Source organism: Lithobates pipiens, unplaced genomic scaffold (genome assembly GCF_037356315.1).
Source record: "Lithobates pipiens isolate NorthernLeopardFrog02 unplaced genomic scaffold, aLitPip1_a1.2 Scaffold_10, whole genome shotgun sequence".
NCBI classification, from domain to species: Eukaryota; Metazoa; Chordata; class Amphibia; order Anura; family Ranidae; genus Lithobates; species Lithobates pipiens.
Genome location: NW_027507686.1, coordinates 103,711,428 through 103,734,041, shown reverse-complemented (window position 1 = coordinate 103,734,041; position 22,614 = coordinate 103,711,428). Strand labels below are relative to the sequence as shown.

Genomic DNA, 22,614 nt, shown 5'->3' with positions numbered 1-22,614 from the left:
CTAAAAGTTTAGAGGACCCGATCACTCCAGAGGAAATCGAGCATGCAATAAAGGACATGCCTAATGGGAAAAGCCCAGGACCAGATGGTTTTACCATCAGGTATTATAAAAAATTTAAACAGCAGTTGGTCCCACAGTTATGTAAACTTTGGAATAAACTGGCAGAGGATGAGCTCCTGAGGAAAGAATCACTCCTAGCAAATATTATACTAATCCCAAAACCTGGTAAAGATGGCTCGATTTGCTCTAACTACCGTCCAATTGCATTGTTGAACACAGACTTAAACTGTGTGCAAAAGTGTTGGCAACGAGGATAAAAAAACCTACTCCCAGAACTGATTAACGGAGATCAAGTAGGATTTGTACCAGGGAGGGAGGGCCAAGATAACAGTTTGCGAACGCTGTTGTTAATGGGGAAGGATAAGGAAACCAATCCTCCAATGATTTTGGTTTCGATCGATGCAGAAAAAGCTTTTGACCGAGTGGATTGGAGCTTTATAATGGAAACATTACAGACATTGGGCCTAGGCCCAAAAATGCTGAAATGGGTAAATAATCTATATACTTATCCATCAGCTAGAGTGGGGGTAAACGGGAGTATGTCGTCCGCCTTTGATATGCAAAATGGTACAAGACAGGGATGTCCCCTCTTGCCTTTGCTATATGTGCTAGCTTTGGAGCCCTTATTAGCAAAAATTCGTAACAATCCAGTCATAGAAGGAATAAGAATGGGGGGGGAAGAACATAAAGTGGCGGCATACGCGGACGACATACTCCTATATTTGATCAACCCCCAAACGTCGTTACCAGGCATGATGGAGATCAGAGACTATGGGGCCCTTTCTAATTTTAAAATAAACCCAATTAAAACAGTTATCCTGAATATTGTACTAGATTTGCACGAAGAAGAAAAGATACGGCACAAATTCCCTTTTACATGGGAAAAAAAAGAAATAACATGTCTAGGGATCAAAATAACAAAGACAATTCGGGGGTTATATCAGGCTAATTATATCCCGTTGATAAACTAAGTCAAAGCGTTATTAACGAAGATGAATAAAGGAATAATATCTTGGATGGGTAGAATCAATGTGTTGAAGATGGTGGTATTACCAAAAATTACATATAAAATGCAAATGCTTCCGATAAATATCCCAATAGTTTTTTTTTAACATATTAAGAACATTTCTAAAATTCATATGGCAAAATAAAAAACCCAGGATAAAATTTATTAACTAGGAAAAAAAATAGGGAAGGAATGGCACTACCAGATATTCACAGATATTACTTAGCAATTATTTTAACGAGATTGGTTGGACAAATCAAAACACTAAAAAGAAATGGGTAAAAATGGAGGCGATATTGAACGGGTCACAATTACAAAAAAACATTTGGATTCCACCAAAATTTAGAGTAATCAGCAGTAGGACGCACAAAATCACTTTAACGGCACTGAAAAAATGGGACACAATACAGCGCAAAAACAAATGGCAATATAATTCTCCATTAATCCCTCTTGAGGGAACAAGTTTTTTTACACCAGGTCACGACACACCACTAGGGAAACAAATGAGGGATTTACAATTAAAAGACATTATAAGGGAGGGGAAGTTAATGCCAAAACAAGATTTAATGAAGAAGCATAATTGGCAAATTACTGGGAATACCTCCAGATTCAACACTTTAACTCCATCCCAAAACCAATAAGAAATGAAAAAAGGTTAACATCAATGGAAAAATTATGTATAAAGAAAACAGCAGTTAAGCATTGTGTCTCACAGCTATATGATTGTTTATCGGAAATAGAAGGCCAAGGAAATATCCATTTATAGCTAAATGGGAGAAAGACTTGGGCTATAAAGTCGATGACACCCAAATGATTAACTCAGTATATGATTCCGTATTTGATATTAGATCAATGGAAGTAAATTATAAATGTTTAACGAGATGGCACTTAACACCAGATAAATTATATAGAATGGATCCATCCAACTCTAAGCTATGTTGGAGAGAATGTAGTATACCAGGAACGATATTCCATTTCTGGTGGGAATGCCCAGTAATAAACCAATATTGGTGTAATAGAATACATAGAGAAAATAACAGGGCAAAAAATACCTTTAACCCCAGGGGAATGTTTGTTTTTAGGGGTAGATGAAAAAACGAGTAAGTATTTTAAAAGAAGAATACAAAACTCATTAGTACCCGTTTTACTTAATGCCGCAAAAGCCATAATACCAAAAAATTGGTTACAGGTGAAAAAACCCTTGATCAGAGATTGGATCCAAAGAATAGAATATATCAATAATATGGAATACCTAAGAAAAATGGACGAAAATAAAATGAAAAAGTACCGTAGAATGTGGGAAAAGTGGAGAATATTTAAAAAGACGAAGCATTATACTCAAGCATTAATGGAATAAAGAGTAGTGGGTACGGGGAAGGTCAACAGACGGGGGAGAAGAGGGAAGGGTGGGTGTGGTAAAATCTAATTAAATAAGGAGTTAAATAAATAAGATAAAGTAGTAAAAATACGACGGCAAGGATAATCAAGTAGATGTTAGTTTTATTGTTTGTTTTTTCTTTTCCTTTAAATCTGTATGGTCTTCTTTTTAATGGAAAAATATTAAATTGAAATAAGTTTAAAAAAAAAAAAAAAAAAAAAAAAAGATAGGGAAATGAAAAAGATATTTTGCCACAATGATGATAAGAATAAAAAAAAAGATTCTGAGAGTCAATCTGATTAGAATCTATTAATAACAAAAATCTTACTGAGTGGAAAAGAAAAAAAAAAAAAAAAACCTTTAAAAAAGATAAAAAAAGAGAGAAAACAGTAGTCAATTGCAAATGTTTTTGCAGATCAGAGGAAAACTATATGGAATTTGGCAAGCTGCAATAATATGTAATTATATTATTCTATTTGTTTTTGGGTTTAATATTTCTCTAACTGAACAAGCTGACGATAGAAACTGGTTGACATGTACAGCTGCTCCAGATTCTGGCTGCCCGAGTTCTAATACATTTCCCCATTCAATGTTTAACTATTTAATTTGTAATTTTCACTTCTCTAGATTATATGCAAGTTGGACTTTATCTTGTTTCAATCCCTTTTTGATTTTCATCAATTTGTATACCCAGGTGTACAGAACGTCACTGTCAACTTGGAGTCTGAATCTGTTCTAGTGGATACAATATTGCCAGCACTGGAAGTGCAGAACCTGATTGAAAGTTCAGGAAGAAAGGCAGTGCTGAAAGGAATGGGCAGCGTTAAATCACGTACAGTACTACTGTTTGTTTTTCTCATATTTGAAAAGAATACAAAGTTAGTTTTACATGCATAGGTTTAGAACATTTGCACATATGGCACTCACATTCTAAATGTAAACGGCAAGACCCCTTTCACACTGGGGTAGCTGGTCCGTTAGCGGTAAAGCGATGCTAGTTTTAACGGGGCTTTACCGCTGTTTAAGAGGCGCCACTGGCAGGGTGCTTTTAACCCCCAAGAAGGGGTTAAAAGTGCCTGTGTTGCAGCGCTTCCGAATTGCTTTTCAGGCGCTGCAGAAGCACTGCCCGTTCATTTCAGTGGGCAGGGGTGGTATAGGAGCGCTATATATATGCCCCAAAGATGCTGCTTGCAGGACTTTTTTTTCCCATCTCACAAGGGCAGCCTGAGTGCTTTCACACTGGGGAGGCAATTTTCAGGCGCTTTTGCAGGCGCTATTTTTAGAGCTAAAACGCCTGAAAACCGCTTCAGTGTGAAAGGGGTCTAAAAATGTGATAAACTTGTATATATCTACTATCATTCCTCTAACTATTTAACCACTTGAATACTAGTCTGTATATACTGTACATCTTCATTACCAGGGCATTTTTCAGTTTTCATTGCTGTGATAGTTTGAATGAAAAAAAAACATATACCGGTAAATTGCATTTCATGAGGCACAAATATGCTTCCTAAATTGCCTAGTTTTAGGGTATGTTCACTCTGTTATGCTGCTGTAATGCACATGCGTTGATGCACTTTTATCCTCTTGCACCAAGTGGAGCCAAAAAGGTGTGTTTACTTTTTTTTTTTTTTTTTTTTTGTGATACAGCATATCACAAAGTAGTGTGTTGCTATGTGTTGTGTGTACTGCAGTATACCAACACATGTGTTTTCACATGCTGCAGTAACACATGCTCCTACAGTGCAAAGATGTGTACAGAGCCTAATACACAGCGTATACAGTGCTGCAATCAGAGTGCATGTGTCTAGATTATATAATGCACAGAACAACTTGCAGATTTCAGTACAGTAGTTAGGAGTAAATGGCACTTAAAATATTGGGGCTCAATAGTGTGCACTCCCTAAATGTCGGTAATCATTAGTGTGTAGCGACTGAGTGGTAGTCAGTAATTTTTCTCCCCTATAACACTGGTGGGTAATGTGACCCTTCAGGGTCCTGTTACTCCCACAGAATCACATGAAATTGCTGAAAGAGTAAGAGGGAAGAGGATCAATGGCAGAAAAGGAAGGGGCAAGCTTTTCAGTGTAAACTGTACTACTGTTTCCTCTGTGATCGCAGTGATTGGGTGGCATCACAGCACTCATAAGTTACAGAGCCGCTGTGAAACCTCAATCTCGGTGGCTGTCTTCAGGTAAATATCTCCTAAACTGTATAGGTTTAGGAGATATTTCTTGGACCTACAGGTAAGCCTTAACCACTTAAGGACCGCCGTATTGCCATTGTATGTCATCACAATGGCACAGGCAGGCACAAGCATGTAGATGTACGTGCCTGCCTTCCAGCGGGTGGGGGGTCCCGCTAGATAGGGTGGTCCGGTTCGCTCCAGGAGCGGTCTGTGATGAGGGGATGGCCGTTGGTTTCTGGCCACCCCCTCTGGATCGCTCCTGGCCAATGACAAGCTTCCTCCCACTGTGTATTGTTTACACAGGAAGGAGGAAGTGATGTCATTCTCCTCGGGGCGGTCTTTTTGACCGGACTACGAGGAGAAGACTAAAAGTAAGTGCACCAAAACACTACACTGACACATAGGTACACATAGGTACACAAACCCCCCCGCCCCCCCTCCCCCCCCCCAGTCACAGTGTCACTGATTGCATTGATCATTTCTTTACTGATCACTGCATTCAGTGTCAGTTGTAACAGTTAAAACTGTCAGGGCAGTTAGTGTTAGGTCCAGGGTAGCCCCCTATCACCCCCCAATAAAGATTTAACCCCCTGATTGCCCCTAGAGTTAACCCTTTCACCCCCTTTTGCCAGTGTCACTAAGCGATCATTTTTCTGATCGCTGCATTAGTGTCGCTACTGTCGCTAGGTAGCTAGTTAGTTATTTTTTTAGGTTCACCGCCAGGTTTTTATATCGCTAGGTACCCCGATATACTACCCAATAATGGTTTTAAGCCCCTGATTGCCCCTAGTTAACCCTTTCACCAGCGATCACCGTATAAGTGTCACTGGTGACGCTGGTTAGCCAGTTAGTTATTTAGGTTCCCCGTCAGGTTTTTATATAGCGCCAGGGACCCCCATATACTACCTAATAAAAATTTGAACCCCCTGATTGCCCCTAGTTAACCCTTTCACCACTGATCACCGTATAAGTGTTACGGGTGACTCTGGTTAGTTTGCTTTTTATAGCATCAGGGCACCCACCATTTATTACCCAATAAAGGTTTAACCCCCTGATCACCCAGCGGGTGATATCAATTAGGTTTTAGGGTCAGGGTCTGCGTCGCCCCAGGCAGCGCTAGGTTAGGGCCAGTACCGCTAACACCCACACGCAAAGCATAAACCTCCTGTAGTGGTATAGAATCTGAACAGATCAATATCTGATCTGATCAGATCTATACTAGCGTCCCCAGCAGTTCAGGGTTCCAAAAAAATTAATTGTTAGCGGGATCAGCCCAGATACCTGCTAGCACCTGCGTTTTGCCCCTCTGCCCAGCCCACCCAAGTGCAGTATCGATCGATCACTGTCACTTACAAAACACTAAACACATAACTGCAGCGATCGCAGAGTCAGGCCTGATCCCTGCGATCGCTAACAGTTTTTTTGGTAGCATTTTATATTTAAATCCGGAAGGCAGTGCTTGGTTTTCGGGGTCCCGTACGTGGCTAGGCTCCCAAAAAGTCCCCCACATGTGGTATCCCCATACTCGGGAGAAGTAGCGGAATATATTTTGGGGTGCAATTCCACATATAACCATGGCATGTGTGAGCAATATATCATTTAGTGACAACTTTTTGTAAAAAAAAAAAAAAAATTTATTTTTTGTCATTATTCAATCCCTTGGGACAAAAAATATTCAATGGTCTCAACATGGCCCTCAGCAAATAGCTTGGGGTGTCTACTTTCCAAAATGGGGTCATTTGGGGGGGTTTTGTGCCATCTTGGCATTTTATGGCCTTCAAAACTGTGATAGGTAGTGAGGAGTAAAATAAAAAATGTATGCCCTTAGAAATCCTGAAGGCGGTGCTTGGATTTCGGGGTCCCGTACGCGGCTAGGCTCCCAAAAAGTCCCACACATGTGGTATCCCTGTACTCAGGAGAAGCAGCAGAATGTATTTTGGGGTGTCATTTCACATATGCCCATAGCATGTGTGAGCAATATATCATTTAGTGACAACTTTGTGCAAAAAAAAAAAAGTTTGTAAAATTCCCGCAACTTGTGGCAAAATATAAAATATTCCATGGACTCAACATGCCTCTCAGTAAATAGCTTGGGGTGTCTACTTTCCAAAATGGGGTCATTTTGGGGGGTTTTGTGCTATTTTGGCATTTTATGGCCTTCGAAACTGTGATCGGTAGTGAGGAGTGAAATCAAAAATTTGCACCCTTAGAAATCCTGAAGATGGTGATTGGTTTTCGGGGTGCCGTGCGCGACTAGACTCCCAAAAAGTCCCACACATGTGTTATCCCCATACTCGGGAGAAGTAGCGGAATATATTTTGGGGTGCAATTCCACATATAACCATGGCATGTGTGAGCAATATATCATTTAGTGACAACTTTTTGTAAAAATTTTTTTTTTTTTTTTTGTCATTATTCAATCCCTTAGGACAAAAAAAAAAAAAATATTCAATGGGCTCAACATACCCATCAGCAATTTCCTTGGGGTGTCTACTTTCCAAAATGGGGTCATTTGGGGGGGGGGGGGGGTTTGTACTGCCCTGCCATTTTAGCACCTCAAGAAATTAGATAGGCAGTCATAAATTAAAAGCTGTGTAAATTCCAGAAAATGTACTCTAGTTTGTAGACGCTATAACTTTTGCGCAAACCAAAAAATATACGCTTATTGACATTTTTTTTACTAAAGACATGTGGCTGAATAAATTTTGCCCTCAATGTATGACTAAAATTTAGTTTATTCGATTTTTCCTATAACAAAAAGAAGAAAATATCTTTTTTTTTCTTAAAATTTTCGCTCTTTTTCCATTTATATCGCAAAAAATTAAAATCGCAGAGGCAATCAAATACCATCAAAAGAAAGCTCTATTTGTGGGAAGAAAAGGACGCAAATTTTGTTTGGGTGCAATATTGCATGACCGCGCAATTACCAGTTAAAGCAGCGCAGTGCGAAATTGGAAAAAGACCTCTGGTCCTTAAGGTGTTTATTGGTCCGGGGCTGTAGTGGTTAATCTAGGCTTACCTGTAGGTCAAAGTGGTTTGTAAGTGTTTAAAACCACTTTAATAGGCATACCCGACACCCGTGCCTTATTTCTGGAGAAAAGTTTATAAACATGGATACCAAAAGGGAGGTGGTGGCTTCAGAATCAGCCAATCAAACACTTGTATTCATTCAAAAGAACCAATCGCACACATGTATATATTCAAATAGAAATACAGTAGTGATGTGTGCAAAGCCATGAGGCAAGCACGTGGCTCTGAACACGATTGTGTGCACATTCCCACTGCTATCAATGATGCGAGCCATACTCTATCATGCCTCAGTGGGCCATAATTTTATATGGTTATGCTATGGTTCCCATGTACGCAGATCTGCTTACTTAGGAGTTTAAATGCGGTCGCCATGGAGTGGCCAGTTCCTTGGTGAGGCATAAACCAACATCCTTAACCACTTCCCGACCAGCGCACGACGATGTACGTCGACAGAATGGCACGGGCAGGCATATTGGCGTACATGTACGTCCAATATTCGTTGCCGCCGTGCCATCGGGAGCGCGCTTCCGGCGGCGCGCTCCCGCGCTGGTCGGGACCCCCGTGAGTCCGGTCGCGGGACCCGCGGACTCGATCGCCGCGGGCATCCCCGCGATCGTCTCACGGAGCGGCCGAATGGAGGAAATGCTGTATAAACAACATTTTTCCATTCTGCCTAGCAACTAGTGACGCTGATCTCTGCTCCATGTGATTGGAGCAGAGATCAGTGTACACTAAATGAAAGCCCAACCCCCCCACAGTTAGTAACACACCCCTAGGAACACTTAACCCCTACACTGCCACCCACTGGTTAACCCTTTCACTGCCAGTGTCATTTACACAGGAATCACTGCATTTATATAGCAGTGATTACTGTATAAATGACAATGGTCCCAAAAATGTGTCAAAAATGTCCGATGGGTCCCCCACAATGTCGCAGTCACAATAAAAATCGCAGATCGCCGCCATTACTAGTAAAAAAAAATAATAAAAAATTATTAATAAAAATGCTATAAAACTATCCCTATTTTGTAAACGCTATAACTTTTGCGCAAACCAATCAATAATCGCTTATTGCGATTTTTTTTTTTTTTTACCAAAAATATGTAGAAGAATACGTATTGGCCTAAACTGAGGGAAAAAAATGTTTTTATATATATTTTTGGGGGATATTTATTATTACAAAAAGTAAAAAATAATGCGTTTTTTTCAAAATTATCGCTCTATTTTTGTTTATAGCGCAAAAAATAAAAACCGCAGGGGTGATCAAATACCACCAAAAGAAAGCTCTATTTGTGGGAAAAAAAGGACGTTAATTTTGTTTGGGAGCCACGTCGCACGACCGCGCAATTGTCAGTTAAAGCGACGCAGTGCCGAATCGCAAAAAGTGGTTTGGTCTTTGACCAGCAAATTGGTCCGGTCTGAAAGTGGTTAAAAGAGCAAACGGATCTGCTGCGTCCACGGGAAGGTTTCCGCAGTCAATGATCTAACACCAGCATCTGTGCGAATACTCTCACATGAGCGTATTATAGCAAAACTGACAATGTGGGACATCTGACAACATATATTAATAAAAATTTCCACAACACCACTATGCCGCAGCTGTGTGCAGAGCAGAGCTGTTGCAGTATAGACCCATTCACCTGAAATTCACTATCCTTTCTCGCCCTATTGAAAACAAAATATAAAGTTTTGGCTGAAGCTGGGCTTTATGCTTGTCTATTTGTGTTGAGGGAAAGAGGGTAAATTAAAATTCCCTGTTTGTTTGTTTGTCTTGTAGAAAGTGTCTGTGAATTATTAGTATTTTTTTAAATTCAGTATGCAAAGGAAGATTGAGCTCTTCTGAAGTTCCTACATATCATATTTTCTTTTTTTGCAGAGAACCTAGGGGCAGCTGTGGCAATGATGTCAGGAGAAGGATCTTTACAAGGAGTGGTTCGTTTCCTCCAAGTATCTCAGGACACCTGTGTTATTGATGGGACAGTGGATGGCCTGAGTCCTGGCCTCCATGGACTTCATATTCATGAATTTGGGGATAATTCTGCTGGCTGTGAAAGGTATTTTTTTTTGGGGGGGGGGGGGGGTCTGGTCCTAAGGGGGGATTTGATAATTAGGAACTGGGGACTTTGCCAAAAATGTTTTTTTTTTTTTTTTTTTTTTTTTTTAAGTAACATGTCATACTCTTGTCATACATCGAGGGACACAGAGCTATAGTATTTACTATTTGGGTTTTAGGCCACCTTCAGGTGATGGACACTGGCACGCCCTAAGACCAGAAGTGCCCTCCCTATATAACCCCTCCCACCAGTGTCTAAGGTGTTGGTCACGAGTGAAGATATGCTGTGCTGCTGAGCTCCACCGGTCCAATCCTTGCTTGGGCTAGCCATGCTGACTGGATTCCATTCATAGTCTCTTCTGGCCAAATTGAATGGTACCCTGGCCTCGTATCTAAGAAACAAGGTTTTGCCTGTGAATGCTTCTCTTTTTAGAGAGCTGGACCCTGGGATCCAGTACTTTTTGGTAGTAAGTCCATAAAAGTTTTACTGGTGGGGAGCTGTTGCAGGTCCAGCATTGTGGATTTCCTCAAGGATCCCCAGCTCCTGAAGGTTTAATGGAACCCACCGTGAAGGGTGAAGATTGGGTCTGTTGGCTTACCACAGAAAACCGTGCGGTGGGAAAGGTAAGTGGAATTTTCTAAGAAATCTTTTCATATGAAGGTCTCCTTTAAAGGGGTTGAAAAGGTAAATATTTTTTCACCTTAATGCATTCTATGTATTAAGGTGAAAAAACATCTGACAATGCCGGCCCCCCCAGCCCCCCTGTTTTACTTACCTGACCCCTCGAAAGTGCCGCGCTCGCCCCCGATGTCCTCTTCGCTGCTCAGCCTGGCCACTGATTGGCTAGAGTGGATAGATTAAAAGCAGCGCAGCCATTGGCTCACGCTGCAGTCAATCACATCCAAGGACGCGATGCGCTGGGGGCGGGGCCGAGTGATACAGTGAGCAGCTATAGCCGCCGGCTGTATCACGGGAGTGCGCCCGCAAGTGCTTCTCACCATGCAAGGGAGCTCAAATGAACGTGAGAAGCACTTGCGGGGGGAAGCCGAGACAGCCGCCGAGGGACCCCAGAAGACCAGGTTCGGGGCCACTCTGTGCAAAACGAGCTTCACAGTGGAGGTAAGCATAAAATGTTTGTTATTTAAAAAAAAAAGAAATTAACTTTACAACCCCTTTAAAATCAAATGTTGTCATGCCTATGTATCACCACTGGGGGCTGTATTGAGCACTCACCGCCTCATGCTGGAAAGGCTTCCTCAGTCAGACAGCAGGACCTCCGGTAAGCGTGAGCGGGGTTTTTTTCCCCTATCACCCCCTTGTATTGACAGTCTCTTCTTCTTGGGGAAGGAGTGCTCAGTCATAAAAAATAAAATAAAAAGACAAGAAACTAATCGCGATCAGCACACCGCTCGGCGGCTTGCAACCCCCCCCCCCCCCGCACACCATGCTCATGCGGGAAAACCCTTAATTTTAAAAAGTGGGAAGAGCCGTAGGCAACACAGAAGAGACTGTTGGTATACTCCCTAACTCATTTGGTATGTTCGACTTTTTGATTGCCTGTAACGCAGTCTATTGATGAGCCCACCTCTGGTTTGGGATCACTAATGCCGCTGTAAATTCCGCCGGACTGTCCGAACGAGCGGACCTGCCCACACACGGGACTTTTCCGGCAGACTAGGTTCGGCGGATATAGTACGCCGGACTATCCGCCGTACTTTTGAAATGAACGGACTTGCCCACACACGGAGGAAAGTCTGTTAGTTTTGAGCGTGGCTCCAGGTAGCCGGGACCAGCGAATGAAGCGCGCTGGCCCCGTCACCTGGTATGGACTTAAAGGGGAAGCCCTACGCCGAAAAAAATGTGTGGGGGTCCTTATCAGACCCTTATCCGAGCACGCTACCCGGCTGGCCAGGAAAGGGGGTGGGGACGAGCGAGCGCCCCCCCCCCCCCCTCCTGAGCCGTACCAGACTGCGTGCCCTCAACATGGGAGGGTGCTTTGGGGAAGGGGGGCCACGCGGCCCCCCCACCCCAAAGCACCTTGTCCCCATGTTGATGAGGACAAGGGCCTTTTCCCGACAACCCTGGCCGTTGGTTGTCGGGGTCTGCGGGCGGGGGACTTATTGGAATCCGTGATCCCCCCTTTAATAAGGGGGCCCCGGATCCTGGCCCCCAACCCTATGTGAAAAAGTATGGGGTACAATGTACCCCTACCCATTCACCTGTGAAAAAAATGTAAAAAAAACAAAACACACAAGGGTTAAAATAGTTTATTGCACAGCTCCGGGGGTCTTCTCGCCAGCTTTCTTCGTCGCCGCCCTTCTTCCGACTTTGGGGGTCTTGTCCCCCTCTTCGGTTCTTCTTGCCGGGCCTCTGTGCCTTCTTCTAGCTCTTTTACAAGCAGTGGCCCAGTCTTCTATCACCGCTGTCACCGCCTTCTGTTCTTCTCTTTTTTTCTCTTCTTGAGCTGTTGACTCGTCGCTGTCTCTGGCAACAATGACAGGCACGTGGCGTGCGTTTACTTATATAGGGACATCGCCGAGTGATGTCCCCGCCCATTATGATGTCACAGTCCCAGCATCCTCTGGGACTGTGACATCCATAATGGACGGGGACCTCAACCGGCGATGTCCCTATATAAGTCGCCGCGGGTCTACACTTTTTTCAAAGATCTGGCAGGAACATTGTCAGGACAGATGGGTGGCTTCCTCCAATTTCTCTAGGTTACAAACTAGAATTACGAGAATTCCTGTCTCCCCATTTTAAGATCAAACGTACCCAGAGCCCCAGGGAAAAGGAAGTCTCTCTTTCTGGCTCTGGATCATCTCTTGTCTCAGAACGTAATATCAGAGGTTCCCACAGAAGAGCAGGGAATCAGGGTTTTAGTCAAACCTCTTCACGGTACCAAAGCCAAACTGGGAGGCAAGACCCATTTTAGATCTCAAGGATCTAAACTGGCACTTGAATATCTGTTCCAATCCAATCGGTTGTCTCCATTCTACAAGGAGAATTTTTAGCATCGATAGGCATCTTTGATGTCAGTCTCCATGTGCCAATTTTTCCCGCTCAGAAATTTCTACGTTTCGAGGTAGAAAATTGTCATTTTCAGTTAATGGCTCTGCCTTTCAGTCTAGCCACCGCACCTTAAGTGTTCACAAAGACCCTGGCCCCTCCTTTAGCCAGGTTAAGGGCTCAGGGTATAACAAGTCTAGCCTAGTTAGACGATCTGCTCTTAATAGATCAGTCAGTCACCTGTCTAAACCAAAGTTTAGTCTCATCTGTGAGTCACCTAGAATTCCTAGGCTGGATTCTCAACCTAGAAAAATCCTCCTTAAAACTATCAAGGAGATTGCAGTACCTGGGGCTGATCATAGATACCGTTCGAAAGAAGGTATTCTTACCCCAGGAGGGATCAGTTCCTTAAAGGAACCGATTTGGCTTGTCAAAACAAAGAAATCCTTCCATTTTGGCTTTCCATGAAATTGTTAGGAAAGATGGTGGCCTCCTTCGAGGCCGTTCCTTATGTGCAGTTTCATTCAAGCCTGCTGCAAAACGGGGGGGCGTGTCCAGATGTGAGACAGGGAGGACGTGCGGTGCTGGAGCTCCCGGAATCCTGAATAGAATCCTTTGCCATCCTCTCTGCTAACGGACCCGGAGACGCTAGGAGTCTTTCCCTCTCACCCAGGGACATTCTAGGGACCGGCCAGGCCTAATATTGTGGCGCTCTGGGGCTTCTTGAGGCCCCGTCTGGTTGAGGCCTAGTCGGCTTGTTGCACCCAGCCGTCATGTTTGAGGCCTGTGAAGCCTCCAGAACCAGCCGCGGTGGAGTACAGTGCTCGCGGAGCGGCTGCAAGAGCGGGCCGATCGGGGGAGGCACCCGTGGAGGACACATTGGGGGCTGCATACAAGAGCCACCACCGCCAACCCCACCACCGCGTCAGGAATACGCTGTTGCGTCCGGCTGCGCAGTGGCGAGTACTGCCGTTTTTCCTGGGGACAGCGTGGCTTGCGGAGGCCTCAATCCCTGCAGAGAGGGGAGGGGAGTCCTGAATCCGGGGGGCAGTTAACAGTCGCCTCGGGGCGGTGGCTGGGGAGAGTGTGTTGGAACTAGACCGCAGTTTTGGCTATCCCTGCTTGCCTTTTTGCTTTGTATATGGCTGGACACTCTTAAAGGGGAACACCCCGATCATCCTGTACATTGCCAGATTGTTTCTCCTTTTTTTTTTCTTTTTTTTTTTTTGCAACCCCTCCAGAAGCCTATTGCCTTTAGGAAACCTCAGAGCTGTGATTGCAGTCATCCCTGCTGATAATTTTGTCATCCTGTGGCTGGGCACCTTTTAAAGGGGTATACCTCCCTGCCTGCATACTACCTTACACACGGTCAGATTGCCTATTCAATCCCTCATGCCCTCCAAAGGCAAGTCTGCGGCTAAGAAGGCATCGCCACAGCCTGTGCAGAGCCCTAGTGACTTTTTGAAGACACTCCTTCATCTGACCGAGGTACCCCCAACTTATGTGGTGGAGAGGGCTCACAGGGTCATTAACCTAGGGTCACCTAGGCCTTTCCTTGTAAGGTTCCTTAATTTTAGGGACCGGGACCGTAACCTACATGAGGCTCGTAAACACCAGACCCTGCCCTTCGAGAATACGGTGGTGCATCTTTACCCTGATTTTTCAGCAGACCTGCAGAGACGGCATAAGACCTTTACAGACATCAGAAGAAGGCTACGAGAACGAGATTTGAAATACTTCATGCTACAGTCGCTATGATAGGCGAGACATGGCATACCTAGTTTGCGCCATGGCGGGTTTGCATTCATTCTTCCCTCCTTTTGTCCTCCTCTTCGGGTGCTTTCAAGAGTTCAGCTGGTTTAGTTCCTGGCGGGTTGAGTTCCCCCGCTATGCTGATATGGAGTTCACCTGCTAATGGGGTCTGCTCCCTCTGGTTGGGGGTGGGGGAAACTTTGGCAGTTGTTACCCCCTCCTCATATCCACATTTATGTAGGCACCTTGTTATGGGGTTGTGCCACTTTTTAATTTCATCCTCTGTTCTTATTATTTTGTTGGACACACCAGATATTGGGAACCGAGGAGGGGTACAGACTGTCTGACTTTCTATATCAAGGACAGACGGGTCGTAAAGCGTAGTTGGGAGCTCCGGGCACAGACACTATGTTTATAACAGTTAGATTATTTTTTTTTTACGCTTTTTTGGTTCTGATTTTGCTTTTTGTCTTGTGGTCCTTTTTGACCCTCAACGGTCATGCCCTCTAGGGCTCTTTTTGCACACAGTTTGGGGAAAAGCTGCGTGTGCCTGTTTTTTTGGTTCGCTACACGGCAGCAGGGTGTTTATGGGGTTCAAGGGGTGGGATGTTTAGTAAGTGCAGCCCTCCAAGATAGCTTTATTGCTTTTTATATGAATAGTTCCATGTATGACCTGCACAATCAACTGTATTTCTCTCTGTTGTTGTCTGTATTTTGCTTCCTGTCTGATAGGTTAAATGGGGGATGATGGCGGGATCAATGTTTAATGTGGTTTCCTGGAATGTCCGAGGCCTTAATGACAAATTCCGTAGAGCTTTAATGTTTCAATTTTTAAAACTGATCAGTGCTCATGTGGTGTTCCTGCAGGAGACGCATCTGGATGGGAGCAGGGTCCTGGCCTTACGCAGACCCTGGATACAAAGGGCGATGCATGCAACGTACTCCACCTACTCCAGGGGGGTGTCAATGCTAATCAGTAAGGCGGTACCTTGCACCATACATCATGTGATCTCGGACCCAGGTGGCAGGTTTTTGGTTGTTGTTGCTGATATAAGTACTTGCAAGATGGTCTTAGTTAATGTTTACCGCTCTGGATTCCTCTAATGCATCTAGGGTGGCTTCTGGCTGACCTTTCTGCCTGGGCAGCTGCAGCTTCCCTGACAGAACTGTGGTGTTGGAATTAAGGCTGAAACAACTAATCGATTAATCGACAACTAATCGACTATGAAATTAATCGATTACCATTTTCATAATTGATTAATCGGCCAGTAACATAATGAGGTTAAAAAAAACTAAAACGAGTCCTTTACAGTACAAAAAGAGCAAATAATCGCTACTGTAAATATTACATTCACTGTTCTACAGTAAAAAAATGAACCCCTTATAGTAGTGATTATCTGCTTTTCTTTCTACTATAAAGGGCTCATTTTAGTTTTTTTAAACCCATTATGTTACTAAATGTCTTATGCCTTGTACACACGGTCAGACATTCCGACAACAAAATCCGTCTGATTTTTTCCGATGGATTTTGTCCTAAACTGGTTTTGCATACACACGGTCGACCGTGTGTACAGGGCAATAGACCTGGTTCACATCTATGTGTTTATTGGTGCTTTTTGCAGAAATGCACTACAGTTCATTTACATGGTTTCCTATGGGACACGTTCACATGTAAAAGGGAATTTTAACGACTTTAGTAGCAGCCAGGGAAGTATGCAGTATGGGAAGGAGCTGTGAGTGTTTCTTAGCACATCGGAGATTAGTTTATGAGCAAGTAGCTGCTCCACGCAGAGCAGAACCTCTAAAGTGGATTGGCTGTGACTCCTGTGCGGGAAATATTATAAAGTATGGTGGCTCATGATGAAATTGGTGGTCTGTTGCCTATCAAAAGGACTATTCAGGTCCTAGCAGTTCAGAATCCAGCTTCGAAGGAGTTAGAGGAGCCCAGCAATAAGAGAGTGCGTCCTCTTGCACGTGTAACATCGTTAGCCAATTTAATATCTCCTGTGAGAAATGGCGCAGTTCGGCGCTTTGGCCAAACAATCCAGTCATTCACCATGCGTGCTGACAACAAGTCTCCGAACAGTACAAGCAAGGCCTGTAGCAAGATGGCTGCTCCTACACCTCCAAAAAGAAGGAATAGCATCCTGTGGTCTGAGATGTTAGATGTCAATATGAAATAATCGCTGAGCACCAAAGAAATTAAACGGCAAGAGGCCATATATGAAATGACCAGAGGAGAGCAAGACTTGATTGAAGACCTCAAATTGGCAAGAAAGGCCTACCACGATCCAATGTTGAAACTATCTATAATGTCAGAGGATGAGCTTGCACAGATATTTGGAGACCTTGATGCTTACATACCTCTACATGAAGAATTTCTTGCAAAACTTAGAGAAGCAACAAGGTCAGATGGGACTGTTGGGCAAATTGGCCACATTCTTGTTAATTGGCTACCTCGTTTAAATGCATACAAGAGGTATTGCAGTAACCAGCTTGCTGCCAAAGCTCTGCTAGACCAAAAGAAGCTGGACAGGCGGGTCCAGGACTTTCTGCAACGGTGTCTGGAATCGCCATTCAGTCGCAAGCTAGACCTTTGGAGCTTTCTTGATATTCCCAGAAGCCGTTTGGTGAAATATCCCCTGCTGCTGAAAGAGATTCTTCGACACACTCCTAACGAGCATCCTGACGGCAAGAGTTTGGAGGAAGCTCTATGCTTAATCCAAGGAGTGCTTGCAGACATTAACTTGAAAAAGGGAGAGTCTGACTGCCAGTATTACATTGACAAGCTGGAGTATCTTGATGACAAACAAAGAGACCCTCTGATAGAATCAAGCAAATCGCTTCTGTGTCATGGCGAGCTGAAGAATAAAAATGGCCATAAGCTGTATCTCTTCATGTTTCAAGATATTCTGGTTCTAACACGTCCAATTACACGGAATGAGCGTCAGTGCTATCAGGTGTATAGACAACCAATTCCTGTCCGTGAGCTGGTGCTGGAGGATCTTCAAGATGGTGACGTGAGGATGGGTGGTTCCTTCAGAGGGGCATTTAGCAACTCAGACAAAGCCAAAAACATCTTTCGAGTTCGGTTTCAAGAAGCCTGTATAGGCCAGAGTCACACTCTCCAAGCCAATGACATCTTTCACAAGCAGCAGTGGTTGAACTGTATCAGAACAGCCATTGCCCCATATCAGAACGCTTCACCAACTGAACTAAAAGAACTTCCTGACCTCAGTGAGGAATGTGAAGAAAATCATCCTCCAGCTCAGAACACAAATGCCCAGCGAAGGTCATCTACCATATCTGGCATTGTAGAAATGGACCTTGAAGAAAATGCAGACAACTCCGTTGTTGGCTCACCAGAGGATCCAAAGCCAGGGAAACTCCAAAGAGCTCTGACAGGAAGCCGGAAATCTCGAGATAAAACACAACAGAGCATGAAAAGAAAAGAGACTTTAGTATAAGTGGAAAAGTGCCCTTTGGCTGGACTTGTTATTTATACATATGTATATTTTTTATCTTTTAATGTGAGCATACTGGGATTTTTTTTTTTTTCACTGATCCTACTGTATTTGTTACTCTCCCAGTTCTCTTTTCAGTGGCAGCTACTGGTATGCAGTTAACACTGTTAAAATCAGAGTCTGTTTTTTTTTTGTTTTTTTTTTTTGGGAGGGGGGATGCTTGTTTAAATAATAAAGAATTCTACATTTGGGATCCATTTTATTTTTTTATTTTATCCCCCCGTTTCTATCTGAAAAAATGTCTTCTGTTTGAAGTACAAATATATATATATATTTTATAAATAACCTCACATTTGTTGGAGACTTCAAGCAATGTGGGAGATTCCAAGAAGAAAGAGATATCGAGTAACTATGGCTATATTTGGTGTTTTTGTTTGTATTTCCCTGGCAGCACACCCCTTGAAAAGTGCTGCCTGTAACCTGAGCCAGTGGATTTTGTGTTATTACAGAATGTCGGTGCCCATTCTACAGCAATCGTACATGTTCATGGAAAAAACAGACTCTGAGGTTAACAGGTTATTCATGTTACCAACTGGAATTTTTTTTATTTTTATTTTTTCTTGTTTACTGTACATTCCTTTTGTGTGTTTGCCAAGTATTTAATTTTTTAATGTAGTTTAGAGGGGTTTTTAATCAGTTTTATTGTATTTTTGAAGATTTTAAAGACTGCATTTTGATTTCCCTAAATGCATTTTTTTTTTTTTTTCAGCAAAACATTTTCAGGGCAGCTGAATACAGAAGCATTGTCAGGCTTTTTCCATTCTTCCTTCAGTTTTAGAAGGTTTAAACGTTCTTTTATTTTTTATTTTTTGTATGTTATAAGGCTTTAGAGAGAGCGAGAGAGATGTAGCTGATAGTGAAGGAGTTATGTGCTGTAGACTCAGGGCGATGAGTAATGAATTATTGTGTTATGGCAAGAAGACTTTTAGGCCAGAGGTCCCCAACAGGTAGCTTACAAGAGCCAAATCACTCCTGGCTACCAGGCATTTTTTAATTATGCTTAGGCTTTTTATTGTAGCTCAGACTACCACAGGTTGGGACCTCTGTTTAGGAATTATGGGCCATGTATATGGCACACGTGAGATGTAGATGGTTCTTGTATGTCGTAGAAGGTCAGACGGTATGTTTTGAACAGACTAACAAAAGGTGTTTAATATAGTTTAATGTGAAAGGTACATGTTACCAGATGTTAACATGATGGTTGCAAGAGACTAATTATACTGTAATAAAGTTGTTTGTTACAATTGGTCAGTCCATGTTGTAAAGAATTTCTCTGCCCATCCTATTTACTGTGCTGTTATCTGCATATACTGTAATTACTTTGAGTATCATGAATTTAATGCATTGTTGGGAACTTGGTGACTGTACATAAATGAAATGCATATATATATATTTTTTTTTTTATAAATCTGCCTGTACAGGTATAAGTCTTCAAATACAATAAAAAGATATCCCTCAAAAAAAAAAAAAAAAAAAAAAAAGGGAATTTTAACGCAAAATGGTGCTTTATTGGTTCAATATACTTCAATGGAGAAGCTGCAGAAAAAAGCATGTAATACGTTTTTGCACCAATTAGTGTTTTTTAATCTGCCCAAAAAAATGCAAATTGCAGTAAAATCACGTGCGCAAAAATCAAAACGTACCACATAAAGCACTGCAGAAACAGATCAAAAGCAAACTGCTTGGTGTGTACCGAGCCTTATGCTGGTCAAAAAGATCCGTTTTCAGACGAGAATATTCAGACGAAAAATCTTTGTACATTCGCTGAATGAAAGAATTTTGTTTGAAATTTTCACTTGTTTTTAACATTCTGTTTTTAAAATGAATGTCATTTTATGAACGAAAACCACACCACTGTCTGAAAATTCCTTGGACTAAGAAGTTTTCCATTTCCAAATTTTCCCATAACTGTGGTTGAAAATGAACGTCAATTTCACCTACTTTTTTTTTTTTTTTAAAGGTTATTAACCGATTAATCGAAACAACAATCGGCCAACTAATCAATTATGAAAATAATCATTAGTTGCAGCCCTAGTTGGAAGAATCCCACCACTAGAAGCTGCTCACATTTATCCAAAACGCACAGGTCTTCCTCGAGGATAGACTTGGCGTTTGCTAATGCATCAATGCTGCAGTTAGTAGGTGGAGCCAGATATCTGGCAGGAGGTATTTCAGATCATACGCCACTGTCGGTACATATTGGTCCCACTTCGGTTTCTTGGGGGGAGGAGGGGGGTGGAGGTTGAACCCAGGCTGGTTGGAGGTGGAGGAGGTGTCCTCTCAGGTTGCGCCACACTTTAGTAATTATTGGGAAGATAATGTGGGGTCCGCTGACCCCACAACAGTCTGTGATGCATTTAAGGCTTGCATGCGGGGTCATTATATTACAGCCATTAAACAGGCCCGCAGGTCTCACAATAAGAAAGAACAGGAATTGCAGGACAGGGAGAGGGTGTGCGCTCTGGCACATGCAAGCAATCGGTCTGATGTCACCTATGGTGAACTGCTGGAGGCGAGGTGTGTATTGGCACTCCATTATACTGACTTAACTCACACATCTAGGACAAAGCTGGCCGAATCCCTTTTTGAGCAAGGGGATAAGAATGGTAAGTTGCTGGCTATGCTGGAGGCAGAGCAGAGAGTACAGACAAACATACCCTGCATTAAAAATGACCGGGGAGACGTTCTTACCACTCCGACGGACATCCTGGATACCTTTTTGTGGAGTATTACAAGGCCTTGTATGCTCCCATCCCGACTTATAATCCCCTAGATTTGGATAGGTTGCTGGTGTCCCTGAATGTCCCGGTGCTGCCTGCAACAGACAGGGACATTTTGGAGGCTGACATAACTGACAAATTGAGAGAGCCATTAGGTCCCCCCCCCCCCATGAATCTCCCGGTCCTGACGGTTTATGCATCGAATGGTATAGGCTACATCTGGAGGATCTACTACCTAGACTAAAAAATTTGTTTGGTTACTGTCTTGAACACAAGTGCCTTCCTGACTCCTTGTTGGAGGCTCAGGTGATCCTGCTACCGAAGTCAGGCAAGGACCCCCTGTCATGTTCGTCGTATAGGCCAATAGCACTGCTGAATCAAGATCTAAAAATCTTAACGAAAGTGTTGGCTACCAGACTTTCCCAAGTTATTACTACCTTGGTGGACATAGATCAGACGGGTTTCATCCCACAAAAATCTACGGACACAAACTTGCACAGACTGTTTGCTCATTTACAGATTGAACATGACAGGATGGGAACTAGAGTAGTGGTATCTCTTGACATGGCCAAGGCATTCGATTCGGTAGACTGGCAGTACATGCTAGCAGTTCTGCGGCACATGGGCTTCGGAGAGGTTTTTGTGACCTTAATATCCCTGCTTTATAGTAATCCCCAGGCGGTTATAAAAATAGGCACCTCGATCGCTTCTCAATTTAAAGTGGGCAGGGGCACACATCAAGGGTGCCCGCTGTCTCCATCCTTATTCGCTCTAGCGATAGAACCCCTGGCTATAGCCCTGCGGAGATCACCTGAGGTTGGAGCATTGGAGGTAGGGGGTATCAGGGAATGCATAGCGTTATATGCGGATGACATGCTTCTCTTCCTGAGACGCAGGGCCATCCTTGGAAGCAGTGTTTGGGGTGCTTGACAAATTTGCTCTCTCCGGGCTACAAGTCAACTGGGAGAAGTCTAATGTGATGGCTATTGACACGGAGTTTCCATTACATGGGTGCCGAAATTTAAGTATCTGGGTGTGCGAGTATCGCCAAGAGTAGGCGATTATCTGTCGTTAAATCTTCTTCCATTGCTGACCAGAGTTAAGGTGCAACTGGATGCATGGAAACATCTGCCACTGTCCCCAATTGGTAGAGTTAACTTGCTTAAAATGAAAGTCTTGCCGGTTTTCCTATATTTTCCACGAAACTTGCCAATTTGGATTCCCTGCTCTTTTTTTCGGAGAGTAAATAGTCTGTTTAGTTCCTTTTTATGGGCTGCCGCACATCCCAGAATAAGTCTCTGTGTTTTACAGGAGCCATGGGGTCAAGGTGGCTTGGCATTACCGGATCTTTTTAAATATTTCATAGCTGGGCAGATGCTGGTCGCCAGGCGCTGGTTAACAAGGGATGACGGGGATTTGGCAACGGTACTAGAGGAAGCCCTTCTGGGATCGTATGAGAGCCTATCCTACTTGGTATACAGGGGCCCCGGGCTTCCCCGTCTGACGGCCTCAATGCGAGCAACGGTGAGAGCTTGGGACAGAGCACAGGTCTTGATTAAGTACAAAGTGGGGAGTTGGTCGCCAGACACCCCTCTCTGGTTTAACCCTGAGATTCCTGACCTGGTGATATGGGCCAGAGTTGGCATTAAACAACTGAAGCATGTGGTGGGGGGGGGCGAAGCTATTTACGTTTGACCAACTAAAAGTTAAATACAATCTTCCAAAATGGTACTTATTTTGCTACCTCCAGTTGCGACATGCCTTTCTCTCTGTTCGGTTCTGATGCTTTGGTACTGGGAGTGTCTCCCCTGGAGAGTGTGCTGCGGACGGAAGACTTGCAGAAGCCCCTATCCGCAGTCTACAAAGAGCTGTTCGTTGACAGACCAAAAATGG

General features: G+C 43.5%; 1 protein-coding gene and 1 pseudogene across 3 annotated transcripts in view; both read left to right on the top strand.

Annotated features, from left to right (window-relative positions):
* The window catches only part of CCS (copper chaperone for superoxide dismutase), a 341,687-nt gene that overhangs the window by 63,363 nt on the left and 255,710 nt on the right, over positions 1 to 22,614 (top strand). For 2 of the 3 annotated variants that reach the window (XM_077457065.1, XM_077457058.1), the window contains exons 3-4: positions 3,139 to 3,276; positions 9,539 to 9,716. In XM_077457065.1, the coding sequence (XP_077313191.1) occupies positions 3,139 to 3,276; positions 9,539 to 9,716 (316 nt within the window). The remainder of the gene's footprint in view (positions 1 to 3,138; positions 3,277 to 9,538; positions 9,717 to 22,614) is intronic. The other variant, XM_077457073.1, reaches the window with a different exon arrangement.
* Positions 16,152 to 18,092, top strand: LOC143933907 (neuroepithelial cell-transforming gene 1 protein pseudogene; annotated as a pseudogene).